Source organism: Aspergillus wentii (assembly GCF_001890725.1).
Source record: "Aspergillus wentii DTO 134E9 unplaced genomic scaffold ASPWEscaffold_4, whole genome shotgun sequence".
Classification (NCBI taxonomy): Eukaryota; Fungi; Ascomycota; class Eurotiomycetes; order Eurotiales; family Aspergillaceae; genus Aspergillus; species Aspergillus wentii.
In genome coordinates, this window is record NW_024467835.1 from 3851706 (window position 1) to 3870167 (window position 18462).

The window sequence follows — 18462 nt, forward strand, 5'->3', positions numbered from 1 at the left end:
ATAGACCGCTGTTTTATGCAGATATTTATAGACAGCGCAGGAATACAAATATGGACAGTTGATCTGATATCATTTCTATAATCATACATGTCTTTTTCCAACCTCTAACACGTTAAATCCATACTTTCGCATAACATCATGATGCAATGCTTCACATGGATCTAATAACAGCCGTGGATCTTTCATCTGACTGGCAGTATCTTTCCATGAAATGTCACGGAATTCATCCCAATTTGTATGGAGGATAATGGCATTACACCCCATACATGCCATATCCACGCTGTCTGCTATTGTAATATTAGCAGCTTCATTTCCGAGAAACTGTAAAGCCCGTTCAATATGTCCCTTCGGTACTCGAGGATCATAAACAGCAACACACACCCCCCGTCGCACCAGATCCCGAATAAACTCAATCGCAGTCGAATTCCTCGTATCGATCGTATCCTTTTTGAACGCAAATCCCAGCACAGCCACCTTCCTCTCCCCCAACTCTGCTGGTAAACATTCCAGAACACGACTCGCAATCCGCCTATTCTGAAAGTCATTCAGCTTAATCACCGCCCGCCAGTAGTCCGCCACCTCATCCAGCCCCAATTCCCTCGCAAGATAAATCAAACAGCACACGTCTTTCCTCAGACAGGACCCACCAAATCCGAAGCCTGCACGGAGAGACTGTGGGCCTATTCGTGGTTCTGTAGCGACTATTTGTGAGATGTCGGAGATGTTGGCGTTTGTGGATTCGCAGATTGCACTGATGGAGTTGATGCTGCTTATTCGCTGGGCGATGAAGGCGTTGGAGGCGATCTTGCCGAGCTCGGATGACCAGGCATCTGTTGTGATGATGCGGTCTGTGGGGATCCATGTATATAGGTTTTTGAGAGCTGATAGAGAGTTGGATGAAGAGTCCGTACTATTTGACATGATATGGCCGAGGACGACTCTGTTAGGATGTAAGAGATTGTGAATAGCGCTGCCCTGAGCCAGGAATTCTGGATTTGATAATATATCAAAGGATGCCGATGGTGATGATGTCTTTTCTAGCTATAGAGATGTAAGTAATGGTCGATGATCGTGGACACAGGCAGACATACGATATCCCAGATCCGATGGACAATGCCGCATGGTGCTGTACTTTTTTGTACAATAATTTTATGTCCTGTTGATGCCTTCGCTATTGCTTTAACAGCAGCTTCTAGATTGGTCAGGTTGAGCCCTTTTATCTCATCGCTTTCTGGAGACTACAGCATGTTAGTTATGCTCCACCATTTAGAAGTAGATCTTACTGTCATATCGGCTGGAGTATCAACGCATAAAAATATCATATCAGCTGTAGTAATGTAGCCATTTATATCAGTGGAAAAAGAGATATTCTCCAACTTTCGTCGTCTGGAATCTCCATTTTGTTCTGATTTTCCAACATCGTCAAAAAATACATCTTCCAACCCCGGCTCATAAATAGGCAGATTGTCTGAATTCCACGCAGCTATTTGGCGTGGATCTTTATCGACCACACGGAATTGAATGCTGGGATTATTCATTGCGAGCACGATGGCTGTCAATGCGCCTGTTTTCAGTCAGTTGAATTCTGTTGGTGTGGTGGAGTACTGACCTACATATCCTGCACCGATGAAGCAGGCATTTTGTATGCTTTTTGTCTCGCCATTTGAATTCATCTTATGCAGTATAATATCTATTGAAATCATCCCAGAGAAGAAAAGGGGATCTGGATGAACCCCTCCTGTGGTCTCAGGGCATTACCGCGATCGGACGCCGATCTGCGCTCGAACAATCAGTGTGGATATTCCCAGCCTCCTGGTTTTCACTCCACCAACAATCACGATTCTTCAGCCGATCCGCCTTTCTGGTCCGTCATTTTTTCTTCTGATTGGGTGTTCGCTTCGTATCTCCATCGATTGTGTGCCCCGCACGGTCTGCATTTCAGCTCAGTTCAGCTGCCCTTTCTTTCTTTTCTTTCTCCCTCGACTTTATTCAATTCTCGTGGAATAGGCGCAATGTCGCCAGTTAACGCGTTTCTAGAGCTTGTATATCAGGCCAATTAGTATGTACCCTTTATTTATATATGACTAAACTAACATCTTCAGTGGCCTTCGGTTATTCCGTCTCTTCTGGATTGCCTTGATATACTATGGCTTCCACCGCCATCGCTCAACGCCAGTCCAACGAGAAGCTGCTTTTTCCACGACAGATGCATCCATCGTCTGCCCCTCTGTTGATCCAGAAAGAGACTTTGTCGATGCCCTCCGCTCTTGGCTCGCCAACAACCCAAAGCAAATCTTCGTGGTGACTACTCCTCGCTGGTTTGACAAGGTCAGCGAGTTTGTGAATGAAGTCAATGACCCCCGAGTTACTGTGCACCGGGTTGAGATTACCGGAAAGCGTCCTGGTCTTGTCGAGGGCATCAAGCATACCACGACGCCTGCCGTGGTTCTCCTTGACGATGATGTGATTTGGTCTCCGAATACCCTGGAAGGTCTGCTTCTTAGTCTATCCGAAGCCCGTGACGTGGGTGGAGTCACGCCAATTAAGAACAACAAGAACCAAAAGACCAACGCCCTTGAAGCGGTTGGCGCGAGCCGACTCGACAGAAGAAGCGTCACCAACGCCGCCATGGCTCAGTTCTGCAACGGACAAGTCTTCGTCTGCACCGGACGAACTTCAGCCTATCGAACGGAGATTCTCCAGGACCCAGAATTCACAAAATACTTCACCGGCGATCTGTGGATGGGCAAACACCCCCTCCGATCCGGCGACGACGTTGCCATCACCTCATGGCTGCAGCGAAAGGGATGGAGAACTGGTTTCGTATCCAAAGATGACTACGCCATCATCTCTCGTCCGAAGCAGGCAGGTGTCCATCTGGGTCAGGTTCTTCGTTGGCAACGCAATCGCATCAGACAGGTACTCCGTGACATTGGCAATATCTTCTCTGATAACCCCGGCTGGTACCGTCTACGATGCTTCTATTCGCTGCTCTTTCCATCCATGGTGGAAGATTACCTGCTCTGTCCGGATTTTCTGACGGTGCTGGTGCTGCTCGTTGCTCGTGGATTGGGATTTGCGCAGGATTCAACTGTTATTCCGAGTGCATCGACACTAGTGCTGCATTATTTTGGGTTCAGTGCGCTGTATGAACTGGTCTACAATTCCTGGCACTTTTATCACTGCCCCCAGTCACTATGGCAGCTCCCGACTCTGGCCGTTTGGGGACATGTTCGTGTTGGCATTGCTTTGTATGCTCTGTTTACAACGAGTCAGGTAAGATTTATTCTCTTTTATAATGACGTATTGACTGACTATCTAGTCCAACTGGCTCACTCGAATCGGAGCCGATTAAGAGGTGCCCTTACAGCTCATCATACTATCTTTCATGTATACTCAAGTCCATAGTGATAGATGCATGAAGAAGTGACATTTATATACCAGATAGTCAAGACAAGTTTATCAATTTTTTATTATCCTCGTTAGGTAATCCCGCATAAAGACACATAATGATCATCATGATCTGCCGGGTCAGAAGCTTATCCAACCTCCATCTCTGTTTGTGACTGATAGAGGATGTTGAGTCTGCATTTAATGATGAGGCACCTAGACACCTTTCCGCCAAGACAATAACCTGTTCCTACAATGAAGCCAAAGTAGTCTAGTCATTGATTGTTTAGCGCTATACAAGTGGACATCACGTGGGAGGGGCACAAACACGTAGCAGTCAGCCTGATTTTTCAACCTCACACACAAATTGAAAAGCGAGATGCAATAGCAGAAGCTGCTAATTTGCTCGGAATGGATGAGGATGCGATGCATATGGCGCACTTTCAGTACCAGCCATACGAATATGAACCCCTCAACGAACCAAATTCGATCCGGGTTGTATCGCCACTTGACGACACTCTCAACCCGGTCAAGCCAACCATCTTCGGCCAGCCGTTGATACAGCTTTGTCTCGATGCCATTGAGTTGAACGAGAATAGAGACTTCGAGGCATTACCGAAAATGCCGCACTCGCCATTCGTTGACAAACCGGGGCAAGACACAACTTACAGCCCAGAGCTCAATCGATGCCCGATTGCCGTCAACGGGCGTCTTCTTTTTGTCGGCCAGAATGTTTACGATTTCCTGCGTCACTTCCCGTGGACGGGCGCAGAAGAGCCGGACGTGGACCTTGAACGAACCCCGGAACTCGAAAGGACCGCTTTGATGACAGCCGCGCAGGACGGAGAGCTGGATGAGGTTCAATCGCTTCTGCTGAAAGGGGCCAGTGTCCATGCTGTCGACGCCAATGGGCAAACGGCGCTGCACCGTGCAGCTTTTGGGGGGGGGGCATTACAAAATTGCGAAGCTGTTGGTCAGGGCGGGTGCCGATGTAAACAAGGCGGACCGCACTGGAAAAATCCCATCCGGAACTGCGTGGATTCAGGAAAGGCGTAATTATCAACTCGTGAACTTCCTCTGCAGGCCCGACCTACAGCATGCTGAAAGGCAGAGGTTGGAACCGCTCGGCTCGCCCAAGAACCAGTGGATATGGATCGAGGAAATCTGCTGCAGCCCAGCTGAGATCAAAAGCAACGATTATGGCGTCCCCGGACACACTATCTTGGAACACGCAAAGAGCAGCCTGATCTGGATTGGTGTGGAAGATGAGCATACGGCATTTGTTCACCAGGCCGTGGAACACTTTCGTGTTAATCATACATTCGTACTCAACGACACGATCGTGAAGGTATGGGAGGAGCAAGGCGCGCAATACAAGAAGACCAATAGAATCCCCAAGTTTGACCAGTGGCCGGTTGGAGAGAAAGCCGTTGCTATTCGGCAATATTGGGCATTGTTCTTTCTTCACCAAAGATCATGGTTTTCCCTTTCCGATCTCGAACCCGAGAGAAATTTTATGAATATGTTCGCCAAGAGCATCAAACTGGTCTGTGGCAAATATGTATTCGATTTCTCAGACTTTGGTGGCCTATGTAACTATCACCCGGCAACATTCAACCGAGGACAAGAGGAGCAATAAACTTGTGGGATATGATATGGAAGCCGGCTGGTGCGCTGTGGAGGTGATTATATGGCAGGCCAAGGGCGAGGAAGAGGAGAGATGTAGTCTGTGTCCGAGTATGAGGATTCAGAGTGATGAGAGTGACAAGAGTCTGGAACTTCATCTTCATCCCCAGATGATGGCAAGAAGAAGAAAAGGAGCAAGGCAAAGAACGGCAGAAAGATTAAGAGTAGTAAATAGTCATTATTATAATCTAGTGTTCAGCCTTTCTGATGCTCTCCAACGCATCCCGAATCAGCTTATTCGTCTCATCATTATAATCACCCTCTGCAGCCGTTAGTCTCTCCTTCCAAAAGACCCATCCCTCGTGATTAAACCCTCTCCAGCCAGTGTGGACATTCTTCCACAGCTTCTCTCCCCCGTAAATAAACCACAAACAAGCCGACTGCACAGCAGTTTCAGGCCCTTTCCGAGACTGAGGGAAGGCATCTGAAAACTCCATCTGCGCATATGGAGAGGCGTCGATAATCTCCATCCATTCGGGCGTGTTGGGCTGGCCGCATGCATCTGACAAAACAGCCATGAAGGCAGCTTTGTTGAGCCATCGCTCGATTTCCTCGGGTGTGTTTTCGTTATCCTTGTGGTCTGTTCAGTTAGTATAGATTGTACAAAAGGGAGAAAGGACATACCAAAAAACATTTCATCCGTGAATCCATAGCCAAACGTGGGTAGTCCAGTCCAGACGATTCCATCTTCAACCATTAACGGCTGTCCATTCTCGTCGTTTACCGTTGCGTTTTTCAGATGCACCACAAACTCAACCAATCTGTTGTGCTGCCCTGGCGCAGTCTGTGCTGCAAGTTCAAGAAGGGCACAGCATGTGTCCCAGCAGTGATTGCCGAGTGGACTGTCCCGCAGTGTCTTGGTGATTTCGACGATTTTCTGGACTGCCTCGGAAGGAGAATACGAGGTGTCTTGTTGGACGAGGGGTTTGAGGATTTTGAATTCAGGTTTTGTTTCCAGCTCCTTGATGTAGGAGGGGATGTTGTCGGCCGTGTATCTGTTTCGTAGAGGCATTTTGAAGTGATGTGAGGATGTTTTGAAGATGTTTGAAGATATTCAGATGAAGACGAGGGGCAGTGGCCTTTTATACTTTAGGCCTGCACAGCCCTACGGCTCCACCGCACAGCCTCACTCGGTCTGCCTCGTGCTAAGCTTCACTGCAGATCTTCTTTCTTCAGGTTTATTTTTATGAGTCACTTTATTCGATAATATTTCTGCCTGAGTTACTCGAAGCGGTAAATGGTTGCTGTTAGATATCTTCGAACCCCTCCAAAACATCCCCCGCAATCCAGGCCGCCACCATCGCTGCAAAAATCCCCGGCTCATCCACATTCCACGGATGCCGCATTTGGCGATTCTGCACAACGCGACTTCCATTATCTGGTGTAATTGTTTGAAAAAGCTTTCAGGAATGATCGATATTATCTGCAGAAATGCCATCTCTCGTTGCAGCGACAACCAAGGTGCGGGTACTGATCGGGCGCAGTTCCCGCGATGAGAACAGTATGTTAAAAATATCGCGTGTCATTCCGAATGAACCTTGGCCCTTTTTTAGACGTTCCCATTCTGCTGTTGGACTTGATATGAGGGCACTTCCTCGTTGGAGTAGATAGACAAGTGGTGGGAGGAATGGGGTGAATATATTCGGTGTGAACATGTTAAAGCCCGACACGATCATCGACACGACTCGATCAGGATATTGCGATGCTAAATGCGCCCCAATATGAGCTCCAATACTAATCGCGACAATATGAGCGACACCCTCATATGCCTCTGTCTCAATCAACTCCGATAATCGACGCGCCGCATCATCCAGTTCGAACAGATGAATATGTAATGACTCTCCATGCGCAGGGAGATCAGGTATGAGTAGATGATATCCCCTGTCAGCGAGGAGGAGGTAGACAGCATCCCATTCACTGCCACTGGAGAAGCCCCCGTGGATATGGAGGATTGTCTCGTTGGCGAATGGATTATGCAATTTATATCCGAGGTGATTTTCTGACATGTTGGGTGATGTTGAATTTCAGTGAATGGGATGAGACATTCATTTATATCGGCAGGATTAGGGGCTCCACTTTAGAATCCTTCCAGCTTATGAGGGATTCGGTATTTTTTAAGTGAAAAGTAATAAAGTATTGCGAAACTCTATAGCTAGGGGAGCTAGAGTCTGGAATCTATTTCTCTAATTGGTATATACCATCTTCTTAGGAATAATGATGCTTATTTCAAACTACCAGATGTAACTGGTGATGTTAGAGCAGCAACCCAACAAGCAGAGTAAACACTAGGCTATACTTCAGCTGGCTCCTACTGGTATGTCCCATCTGCTTTGGACGAAGGTCATCTGGTTGGCTAACTATTTCTCATAGGGCTGCTTGTGGGACAAGGGCAGTTTTGGCCTAAATTTTGGTTGGAAAATGTGGCATGATTTGGGTATACTTTGTGATGTCTATTGTAATTCAGTCTGCACATACTTGCTACATTCTATCTTGTCTTTTACGAGCCTTTGCTCAAACTGTACATAGGAATTGTTTAGGTATATAATTAACGTCTATTCAGATTAATTTCATACATAGCCATGCCAAAGTCCACCGTTCTATCTTGTCAGCAGTATATAGCGCGATTGAGATTAGGATATTCATCAATCTCAACATCACCTCCCATCCATCTCAGCAATAACTGATCTAGCAGAAGTAGCCGATAGCTCCGCTTTGGCCGTCAGTGCAGCTAACTCACTAGGCACAGTACTCTGCACCCCTCCCATAGCCATTCCATCGCCCTGAAATCCACCTACATCCTGCTTCTTTCGTCGCCGGGCAAAGAAGAACGTACAGGCAACGGCAATAATCAAGATGCCACCGATAGCAACACCAACACCAACGCCAGCTTTGGCACCAGACGAGAGCCCAGAGCTCGATGGATCATCTGCAGTTGTTTGTGATGTCGAAGTTACTGCTGCGCTCGTAGAAAGCGTAGCAGTTGCAGCGGGCGTCGAAAAATCCGTCGATTGCCAACAAATCTCGACACCGTAGGCATTGATCAGACCAGCACTGTTCATTGTGCCCGATGATGTTGCCGTTGTCCCGTCCGTTGAGAATGTAAAAGTGTATATGGTTGTATAATGTTCGGGGGGTTGGAACTGGCACACTTCATAGTCATACCAGGGGAGTGTATTTGTGGTTGTAGGACGGATGGAGAAAGAGTTTTCACCTTGCCTTTTCTTGTCAGTACGATGCTTATCACCGGGAATGGATGACTCACACCGGACAACATGTTGCTCGGGTTTCCCTTACGGTAACGTCAATGTCTACAGTTACAGCTGTAGCGATTTCGTATCCGCTCGGGCATAGGCCCGGCGAGTAATAACTCGACGTAGCCCAGCCGGATGGAAGACATGCTGCAGTGTCGGACGGGCCAAGATTCATCCAAGTGTAGGTGCCTGAGCTACCGCTACTAGAGCTGTGCACGGCCCAGAGATCACTGATGCATGAGCTTGGCGGTTTGAACGTTGTTGTTAGTGGGAGGAAACTGGATGAGGTTGCAGCCTCCATGGTGGATTGTGATAGAAAATGTTGAAAACATGAAGTGAAAAAAAGGGGGTGAAGACAAGAAATGCAAGGCTGAGCTTGAGCCTTTTAAGAGAGAAGGCTGACTGGGATTCATCGAGGCCATTTCTGGCATAGCGCGTTGTTTTGGAGCGACAGCCTTGCTTATAAACAATAGGATTAGGCCAGAGTGGTGGGTTTTGTATGGTCGGCGATAACGAGTTCCCTGCCGAAAGTCGGACAATTACGATTTTTCATAATTTCCACTGCTCTAAGGTATAGCCACGTACCCAATTCTATTATCCTCTCATTGACAGGCAGAGTGAAATGTACTGCCAAGGAACTCTTCATGCACGTTAGGATTCGCCCCATATTGTAGCAACAGATGGAGCCGTTTCGATTGACCCTTGCTGTAGGCAGCATAAAGAGTATTGCCAATTCCGTGGCCCTTAATGTCAGAATCTGCCCCGTATTCCAGTACCAGCTGGACAAGCTCGATATTACTTTTAGCGCAGGCTGCATGAAGAGAATATGTGTGTTCTCCACCGTTCATGTTGACATCTGCGCCTTTATCCAGTATAATTCACGTGTGCTGACTGATTGACATACTTAAGAGTATTTTGCACAAGGTCGAGAATCGTATTCGGTAGATGCTTGTCTTCATCATCTTCATTTGCATGCTTGATCTAATATTCGCAGCAGTACCACGGAACAACTCTGGCCTCTTTTAATTCGGTACCAGAAAGTTGCTTACTGGTCCAATATAAAAGCTTGGTATCTGTGCCAGGTATCCACTGTCTCATTCAGGGCCAACTTCAAATCCTGTCGAACATCCTGGACATCGGGTGGAATATTCACAAGACCGAGTAGATAGTCCTTGAATGTGCAATGAATTATTTCCGAATGGAGTGTAGGTAATTCTCCATCTGCATTCAAGACAATCCAAGGCAATAGCAGAAAATATCCAGTTGGATAACAAAAGCGTTCAACCACCCCTGCTTTGCTGTGCTGGCAGTTGTCTTTATATCAACAAATCAGATGCTCAGAAGTGCCGCCGAGGCCATTAACCAGGCGCAAGTCAGAGCCTTATCAGGGCATGAACGAAGCTAACGGTTCCACAACGTTATTATAAGTGGTCAATTTTATTTCAGAGCATTCATTTGATGATCAAATTTTGACATGAAAATAAGACTTGAAGATGACAGCACCTGTTAATGCAAGCAATGGTTGTTCATGCCCAGCTACAAAGGCATAAATGAGCCCGCTTTTTCCATCCCGATAAGCCAATCAGGAGTCTTGACAGCACTGCCACTGACTGCTGCACATTGGACCAATCGTTCCATCGTACACAGAGAACCAGTTCGTGATCCGGTAAGCAGTCTGTTCCATCTCGATGATATATATAGACTTTTCTATACAATCAAGGCCACTGTGTAAATCCACTAGTCCATAATAGGATTAGTAAGGGCATATATAGCACGATCTGGGACTAGCGCCTGTCAAGAGTGGATCAACACGTGCGGCCACGCCGTTTTCTCAAGATTTCCATTCTTTTGTCTTCTTTTTATGCAGTTAGGTTGTACTTGTACTTGTCTTGTTTGGGCAATATTAAAATAAGATTCGACAATGTATTTCTGCATTTGATCATTTTATTCCTCTTCTAATTGCTTTCGACGTACTGAGGTGCGATAGTGTTGCTTCTTGATTATTAGTTAAAAATACATATTATAATGTTCGCATCCATCAACATATTAGTAGGAAAAAGACCCATCTAGATATTAACTGTTTTAATGAGGCTATAAACAATCCTTTGATCAAGGCCAGCAACCACAAGGCTCGTGGGATGTATCTGGCTAATGATCATCCCAGCCCGTCATTCCGACATACCATGCCAATAATGCTTAGCATTATTATGAAACCTTCGACGGTACTAAATATAGGCATGACAGCGCATGCTTCAGAATAATCCCGAGTATTACTATATCCATGAAGTTGATATATTTTGGGAGAGAAAGTATCTAAATGAAATCACTTGAGCTTGTTATTGACTTTGTTTTCATATCCATTCTATATCAATTTTACAGGGGTATGGACTCTTCAACGAATTTACTAAGACCAGGAAATCCCTGTACTATACTGCATGATATTATTACCTACAGATAATCACTTTCATCTATGATGACTCCTACGGCCACACAGCAAAATCCATCAATTTGAAAGGTGGTGATCTGGAACTTTAAATTTTCTGTACCGAAAAGGGCCAAAAATGAGGCGATCTTCGATGGGCGCACATGATTCATCCTTTGTTCAAGATAGCCTCGTATAACACAGACTCTGATTGGCTGGGTGACAAGGCTGTGCGACGATCGTTGCTGTTTTGGCTGTTTCGAGCCCAATCAATGCTGCAAGGCTGGCCATCGCAGACCGTGAATGGCGGTTAGCAATATGAACAGTTGGTACTTAACGCTGCATTGCCCACGTTGAATGCAGGGAAATAAAATAAGCTGAGAAACCCACCACATGCAGTCTGGATGGTGAAAAAAATGATCAACGGGGCGAAATGGTGACTTCTACGCCACAAGTGCCGAATCGCTTCCAGGAGGTGGAATCGGATTCGCTCGAGGAAACGCTTTCGAGTGATATTTTGTCCGAGATTAATGAAGTGGATGCACGACGGTCAATTTCGCCAATCAGGACGATCAGGACTGTCAGAGGGAGCGAGAGATTTGATGATGGCGATGTTTCGACGATTACTGCGAGGAGCCAACATGGGGAATATGACGAAGTTGATGATGCCGATGATGAGCATACAGAGAGGATTCATAGTGTTGACTCACCCGTCTCTGCACCCTCTGAACACGATGATAGACGATATGAACAGGACGATGCGACACAGACTGAGAACCTGGATATCGAAGGATCACCGCCAAAGACAGAAGACAAACCACCGACATGGCGGCCGTATACATTTCGAAATTTCTTCATCGTCCCATTCAGCATCCTCCCTCTAGGACTCTGCCTGACAACATTATTACTCTTCTGGCGATCACAAACAAACTACGGTCTAGGCAATGATGATGGCTCTACCGGACTCCTTTTCGGCTGGCGATTCAGCCCGACTTTGATCGCAGTTATTTACATTCAGCTGAGTGCAATGCTATTCCAGGATATCAAGCGGACTGAGCCCTATGCACGAATGGCACAGCCAGATGGAGCCACCGCATCGGCAAGTGTTCTGCAGACATCTGGAGCCTGGTGGAATACGCTTCACGATGGCTTCTCCAAGAAGAAGAACGGAAGTAAGCGTCGAAGCTGGGCGTTGATCTGCGCAACACTTATTAATATATTTGGCTTCCTCGCCATATCCCCTCTGTCGTCTGCATTCCTCACCTCTGAAGATGTCGAGGTCCGTCGATCAGTGGAATTCACTCGTCTGGAACCACTGGCCAACTCTCAAATGGCCGTTGAAGCAGATCGCACCACTACCTTCCGAACGTTCGCCCACCTTCTCAAAAATGTATCGACATCCCCATGGATCACGGATGAATATACCATGCTGCCATTCTGGCCCTCCGACTCGACAAGTGAGCCACTGAATGTCCTGCCATCAGACCTCACACAAACATGGAAAGTCGACACCACCGTTTTCAAAAGCGAGTTGATTTGCAACGCGATGACATTCGAAGGAATGGGCACTCAAAGCTCTACATTTGGAATGGGTGAATCCGCTGATCCTGCGACTGCAGTAGCTTGGAACTCGTCGAATGGCTGTTCATACGGCTTACAGATGGCGAATACGACACATTTTGTTAGATCAGGGGGATCCAGCTGGCGTGGTGCATCGGATAATGCATTTTTGGGCTCTCTCGACAGCTCATATCATACACCCCAGTGCGAGGGTCATGAAATCATTATTCTGACTGATGCGTGGAACTCGACTGCTTATAAGGACGCACAGCTTTGCAAGAATTCCTACTCCATGGCTAATGTCACGGCTTCGGTGAAACTGACCGACAGTACGCCGCAGGTGTCATTTGACCAAGATGAATACATTCGAAACCGAGTTCCCATTCCAGATGCGCTATTCAACACGACGCACCTCCAGGATCTTGCACTTACCACAGACTGGTCAAGCTATATGGCGTCATTGCTATGGGAGGAAAATCGCCCAGTCTTTGATGGACTGTCGCTTCTCCTAGGAGCTATGTATGATTACAACAGCACAGCACTCGTATCCGATCCAGACGTTGTTTCCAACGCAGCAAAGGTCAAACAAAGACTGCTTGGAGAGATACTGCAATCAGCCCTTGCCAATCAGGATGGCCAACGCACGCCTACAAAGGGTAGGATTTATAGTGTGGAACGACGAGTTGTGGTAGTGGCTGGTCCTGCTATTGCATTGGGCATCCTATTCTTTATCTCCTTCTGTCTTGTTCTTGTTGTTTGGTGGTCATCACGACTCCAACGAAGGCCGCTGAAATTGAGCCACGACCCGGCTACTGTTCTGACTATGGGGTCACTCGTTGCACATGACAGAGATGTCAGAGCATCATTTGACGGCCTAGATCAGTCGTCCAACAAGGAACTCGAGACAGCACTGAAACAACGGCATTACTATACCGAGCCAGACAGACTCTTTGAAAGAAATGCGAACAGACTGAATCCTGAGAATACCGAAACAGTCTCGAGAAATCTAACGACTAATCCAAAACAGAAAATAAACAATACTCCCCTCATACTCCGGCTACCACTTCTGCTCACATTGATCATCTGTCTCATTGCGGTCGTTGTTGGAATTGCCGTGCTCTATCATTACGCCCGGGATTCAAATCTATACCATAAAGCATTTGTCTATCAAGCCAGCGTCACAATCTTCCACAAGTCACTGCCTACCGTGGCCCCATTCTCTATGATCCCGACCATCATTGCAGTCGGCATTGGCCTTTGGTGGAGTGCACTTGACGACTCATTCCGTCGACTACAACCATTTATTGCTATGGCCAAGGGACGACCTTCGTTATCCGAGGGTGTGGGCCTTTCTTATCAGTCATCTTACTGGATATGGGGACCTGCAAAGGCCGCTATGAATACACACTGGCTATTGTTTCTTGTCACATCAGGGACAGCCCTTTCTCCTATCTGTAAGTATTCTATATCATAATCTGTACATCTTCTAATCGAGATAGTCACCACTGCCATGTCTGGTCTCTTCCAACGCAACGCTGGTGACATCACACAATCCATCACTCTTCCCCGCGACATTGAGATTCGCCAAATCCCCTACATGTTTACAGCGACACAGTCAAGCGATTTCAGGAACATTGGAGAATATTCACTCCAAGTCATGCGGGAGGTTGGGAGAAACCTTTCTGCAAACTACATGTTCACGGCTCCTCTCCAGCTGGTATTGAATTCGTCTGAACCTCCCTGGAGCAAGGATGGTTGGAGCTTTGTTCCTCTTGACCTGGCGACTGCAAGCAACGAATCATCGCTTCCAGTGTCTGGTAGCTGGGAGCAGGGAGCTAGCACTGCGAAGGAGGTTGGTATCAACTTTACCTTTAGCACACCTGCCATCAGAGGCCGGATTGAATGCAGCCCCCTTGATGGATTGCAGAATCTGTCTTCCTGGCTGACGACATGGGATCTGACAAACAAGGCATTCTGGAGAAACGAAACAAACATGACAACTGGCTATGAACTTGGCACGCGATGGGCGGATAACGACAACCCAAGCCTGATCCTCCCAGAACAAGCCGAATCCGACCTTGACAACTGTCCTGGATGCACGACCATGCTGAGCTCCCCAAAGCAGGTGCTGTGCTGTGGCAATGGAAGCAGTCTCGCCGAAACAGGCAATGTAGCATTTGGCTACTGGTCGGCTAATTCGAATCCCAATGAGAGTAACTGGACGCCGCAGGACTGGCAGCATAACTTCACCACCAAGTGGATTACTGGAAATGCCACTCCGAATCTTCAGAGCGAACTTACTAAATCCGGTAACGATCATCATTTGATCTTTGGTGATATTCCTTCGATATCCGCGCTTAATTGCCAACCTATCGTGGAAACAGCCAACGCTACAGTCACAGTCAACCCGAATACTGGGGAGATCCGCCATTTTGATATCACCAGCACACCAGAAATTGCATCTAGCGCGTTTTCAGACAATTTTGTCATTCATAATGACAGCCATTTGAACTCAGCACGCAACTATGAGTATAATATTACATTGAGGTAAGCTATCGCCATCTACGTTTCCTGCTAATACTAACGAGATGAATAGCTATGGCAACCTCTTTATGAGTGTCATTTTGATCACAGCCGAAACATCCAACGTCACAGGCACAAGCCGGATGTCCGGGTGGGGAGTCGAGAATCTATTAGAAAACACCTATAATTTCCGTGACAACTCCACAGGCCTGAATATGGACTACATGACATACTCCATGTTCAGCATGGCCAACAAGTCTCCAGACGCCCTCCTCAACTCCCAAACATTAGACGAACTGTCCAAAAAAACCTTCACCACCTTCTTCCAGCATTTTGTCAGCAATGACATCTCCCCCAAAATAGGCGGCTGGGCCTACCAACCCATCAATGCGAGTCTCCCGTCTGATCTCGCCCCGGCTGTTGATGATATCATGGGTGGCAAAGCTACCGCCTATCAAGACGACTTACATCCTATCTTACACACGAAGAGGACCGTTTCCGCAGTCGTTTCTCAACGTGTCGAGTTACTTCACATGAACCCAGCCGCTGTGTGGTTGAGCATCGCTATCCTAGGCTGGATGATGATCACAACCGTCATTGTGGCTATACTACAGCGACAGTATCTAGGAAATATGCTTCGCAACGTCGGGTGTCTGGCAGACGTTCTAGTTCTCGTTGCGGGAAGTGATAATTTAATGCGTGTTATGGAGGCGGTACGATCTGGGAAATTCTCTGCCAGTGACTATGAGAATATTCACACAAGACTCGGGTGGTTTATTGGTGGTGATGGAAAGACCAGATGGGGAATTGAAGTGGAGGAAAGGTTTATGGATGGACCACAGGTGACGTGGGTATCTCCAAAGGATACTATGACTGAAAAAGGAGGAAATAATGTGCAAGTGCAAGCTGTGGATGGGTGATGTATTTACTTTTACCAGTGCATAATACGGTATACTTAATTGCTGCTTCATATAATACAAGTATTGACGAACCGAGTAGTAGAACAGAAATGCATGCGAATTTACATATTAGGATGGGGATATCAGACTTCAAGTGAGCGGATTTCCCACGTAAGCAAGTACCCCGCTCTGTGCAGGCAGCAGCAATCCATGAAAGGGCCATATATCACCAGGACTTCACCATATATATTCTAAATCTCCCTGATCTTGACTGCGACCAATTAAACAATCCAACCCCCAGCATGAGCGGCAAACAACGCAGCACCCGGCTAACGCCTTCAATGCCGCCATCAGAGCCGAATTTTGACGTCAAGGATTCTTCATTTTTCAGTAAATGGGATAATCTACCTTCCCCAGAAGAGGTTTATGAACAAGCAAAAGCCAAACATCTTGCAGGTGCCAATCTGGACAACAGAAGGAGAGTTTATGAGAAAGGCCGTAATGCGCGACCGTCGCCAGTGGTGTTTGAAGATCTCGGGCTGCTTGTCAAGTGGGGGAGTGAGATGAATATATCAGAGGCTCAGTCCCTTTATGCTATTGCGCGATCTCTCAAGGGTGGCATTCCGGTTCCTGAGGTATATGGGTGGCGTACTGAAGGAGAGGAGACGTTTATTTACATGGAACATATCAAAGGCCAGACTTTGGAGCAGGTATGGGATACCATGGAACCTGAGGACCGCATTTCAGTATCCCATGAACTCCGGGCAGCCTTGGACAATCTCCGTCAACTTGAACAGGATCCGTCAGACCCTTTTATAGGTAGGCACTTTATCACCTCCATATTGCCCATCCCATTAATAAAGAGATCATCTACAGGCAATGTTGTACGAGGCCCTCTTTATGACAGAGTATTCCACATCGAATACATGTCAGAAGCAGGACCATTCCCCACAGTGCGTGCATTCCATGACTGGTGGACATTTCTCCATCGAAGACGAATGTCCGATCCACACTCAGTGCCAATTGAGCCATTTCGATATGGACTGCCAGATGACAGCAGCATTAAATTTACCCATGGCGATCTGCACCCGAGTAACATCATTCTTACATCCTCTTATCCCTATCGTGTCCTTGCCGTTATTGACTGGGAACAGTCAGGTTGGTTACCTGAATACTGGGAGACCCGAAAGGCCCGGCTCACTCATAATAGGAGTGAAGGATGGTCGAGTAGATACCTTCCCATGATTATGGATCAGTACACTAGCACCTGGGATCCATGGGACTACTATATAATGTCTATGGGATGCTAGGCCAGGCACAGGATAATTATGTACCACTTTTATTATTGTTATTCTGATGATACACCCACACCCTGTTTAGTAACGACCGCCACTATTTCTGTTTTCCATCCAGATCCGTGAACAACTCGTATCCAAAGTCTGCGCTCGAGTCGTTGAAGCGACGTTTCTTGTCAATCGAGTTGATCTTATTCAGGTCCGCAGCTTCAAGCTTGAAATCACTCTGAAGGTTCTCAGCGATTCGTTGTGGTGTCTTGGATTTGGGGATGACGGCGCGGCCATGTGCGATGCCCCAAGCTGTTTCTGTTAGATTCTTATCAACTATAATGATATAAGACGACCTACCGAGAGCAACCTGCGCAGAAGTCTTGCCGTACTTCTTTCCAATCTCAACCAGAACAGTATCTTCAACCAGTCTACCGTACTTGTCCTTGGTACCGTAAATTTCGTTCTCATTGCCCAATGGCGAGTACTGGGTGACAATAATCCCCTTTTGGCGATGGAAATCGGCGAATGACTCCTGCTGAAGCCAAGGGTGGTTCTCGTATTGATGTACAGCGGGAACAATAGAGCAGTTTTCCAGAAGACGCTCCACCTCTTTGCGGGCGAAGTTGGAAATTCCGATTGCCTTTGCCTTGCCTGATTTTACCAGGGGTTCCATTGCTTTGTAGGTCTGCGATCGTTAGCGGTGTACGTAGTGTCTTATATTAGAAAGACGTACAGCAACATAGTCGATATCGGCAGGAATGATCTTTCCGTCTTTATATTGTGGGAATGGGTCATCCCCAGGCTTGAACGCAGATGGCCAATGCATCAGGAAGAGGTCGAGATACTCCAAGCCGAGGTCATCGAGACTAAGCTGCAATGCTTGGGCAACATCGTTCGGATGGTGTTTGTTGTTCCAAAGTTTGCTGGTGACGAAAATCTCTTCCCTTGGAATTCCACTCTTTCGAATCGCATTTCCTACTTGTTTCTCGGTGCCGTAGCTATTCGAATTAGCCTGCTGTAAAGTGTAAAGTATCGAATACAAACCATCTGGCTGTGTCAATATGGCGATATCCTTCTTTGAGGGCGGTGAGAACTGCATTTTCCTGGGCTTCCGGATCTTGCCATGTTCCCAAGCCAATGGCTGGGATATGGGCACCAGTGTTGAGTTTGAAGGTTGTTTGGGATGTCATTGTCGATAATCGTATATCTGTTGTACTTAGTGTTCAAAAGTCATTGTTCAGTCGTCGAAATAAGGTCTTTTATAAAGAATGGAACGGTACTGTATGATGTCAGGTGGTGATTCAACTCTTATGTGTCTATGATGTATTGCATGCCACAGCTACCGAAACCAGTTAATCGACAAATAAATGTGGAGAACAGCCTGCGATAAAGGTTGGCTGTAACCTGTTATCTTAGCGTCAAAACAAGATCAATGTGGGTCTATG

The 18462-nt window shown here is 46.9% G+C and overlaps 10 protein-coding genes across 10 annotated transcripts; 4 read left to right on the plus strand and 6 right to left on the minus strand.

Annotated features, from left to right (window-relative positions):
• Nucleotides 1-81: 81 nt before the first annotated feature.
• Nucleotides 82-1673, minus strand: ASPWEDRAFT_172917 (uncharacterized protein; the record flags this gene model as incomplete). The annotated part of the gene is made up of 4 exons (XM_040830997.1): nt 82-1041; nt 1092-1238; nt 1284-1564; nt 1610-1673. 4 exons carry the CDS (start codon nt 1671-1673, stop codon nt 82-84), a joined length of 1452 nt encoding a protein of 483 aa, XP_040689806.1.
• Nucleotides 1674-1863: 190 nt separating this feature from the next.
• Nucleotides 1864-3468, plus strand: ASPWEDRAFT_41363 (uncharacterized protein). Its single transcript, XM_040835538.1, has 3 exons — nt 1864-2059; nt 2103-3276; nt 3323-3468. Exons 1-3 carry the CDS (start codon nt 2013-2015, stop codon nt 3353-3355), a joined length of 1254 nt encoding a protein of 417 aa, XP_040689807.1. The 5' UTR covers nt 1864-2012; the 3' UTR covers nt 3356-3468.
• Nucleotides 3469-3720: 252 nt separating this feature from the next.
• Nucleotides 3721-5029, plus strand: ASPWEDRAFT_69346 (uncharacterized protein; the record flags this gene model as incomplete). Its single annotated transcript, XM_040839038.1, has 2 exons — nt 3721-4442; nt 4474-5029. The coding sequence occupies exons 1-2, from the start codon at nt 3802-3804 to the stop codon at nt 5027-5029; spliced, it is 1197 nt and encodes a 398-aa protein (XP_040689808.1). The 5' UTR covers nt 3721-3801.
• Nucleotides 5030-5264: 235 nt separating this feature from the next.
• Nucleotides 5265-6088, minus strand: ASPWEDRAFT_111170 (DUF3632 domain-containing protein; the record flags this gene model as incomplete). Its single annotated transcript, XM_040828230.1, has 2 exons — nt 5265-5648; nt 5681-6088. 2 exons carry the CDS (start codon nt 6086-6088, stop codon nt 5265-5267), a joined length of 792 nt encoding a protein of 263 aa, XP_040689809.1.
• A 391-nt stretch (nt 6089-6479) lies between these two features.
• ASPWEDRAFT_172921 (alpha/beta fold hydrolase) lies at nt 6480-7082 on the minus strand (the record flags this gene model as incomplete). The annotated part of the gene is made up of 1 exon (XM_040830998.1): nt 6480-7082. One exon carries the CDS (start codon nt 7080-7082, stop codon nt 6480-6482), a length of 603 nt encoding a protein of 200 aa, XP_040689810.1.
• Nucleotides 7083-7730: 648 nt separating this feature from the next.
• ASPWEDRAFT_172922 (uncharacterized protein) lies at nt 7731-8628 on the minus strand (the record flags this gene model as incomplete). The annotated part of the gene is made up of 2 exons (XM_040830999.1): nt 7731-8292; nt 8339-8628. The coding sequence occupies 2 exons, from the start codon at nt 8626-8628 to the stop codon at nt 7731-7733; spliced, it is 852 nt and encodes a 283-aa protein (XP_040689811.1).
• Nucleotides 8629-8929: 301 nt separating this feature from the next.
• Nucleotides 8930-9502, minus strand: ASPWEDRAFT_69350 (uncharacterized protein; the record flags this gene model as incomplete). The annotated part of the gene is made up of 2 exons (XM_040839041.1): nt 9232-9502; nt 8930-9183 (listed from the first exon to the last, which is right to left on the minus strand). Exons 1-2 carry the CDS (start codon nt 9299-9301, stop codon nt 8930-8932), a joined length of 324 nt encoding a protein of 107 aa, XP_040689812.1. The 5' UTR covers nt 9302-9502.
• Nucleotides 9503-11131: 1629 nt separating this feature from the next.
• Nucleotides 11132-15864, plus strand: ASPWEDRAFT_134827 (DUF3433 domain-containing protein). The gene is made up of 3 exons (XM_040829325.1): nt 11132-13763; nt 13809-14856; nt 14906-15864. The coding sequence occupies exons 1-3, from the start codon at nt 11183-11185 to the stop codon at nt 15750-15752; spliced, it is 4476 nt and encodes a 1491-aa protein (XP_040689813.1). The 5' UTR covers nt 11132-11182; the 3' UTR covers nt 15753-15864.
• A 134-nt stretch (nt 15865-15998) lies between these two features.
• On the plus strand, nt 15999-17323 carry ASPWEDRAFT_134828 (uncharacterized protein). Its single transcript, XM_040829326.1, has 2 exons — nt 15999-16550; nt 16608-17323. Exons 1-2 carry the CDS (start codon nt 16034-16036, stop codon nt 17039-17041), a joined length of 951 nt encoding a protein of 316 aa, XP_040689814.1. The 5' UTR covers nt 15999-16033; the 3' UTR covers nt 17042-17323.
• ASPWEDRAFT_69353 (aldo/keto reductase) lies at nt 17124-18207 on the minus strand (the record flags this gene model as incomplete). Its single annotated transcript, XM_040839042.1, has 3 exons — nt 17124-17702; nt 17751-18015; nt 18062-18207. 3 exons carry the CDS (start codon nt 18205-18207, stop codon nt 17124-17126), a joined length of 990 nt encoding a protein of 329 aa, XP_040689815.1.
• Nucleotides 18208-18462: the final 255 nt, after the last annotated feature.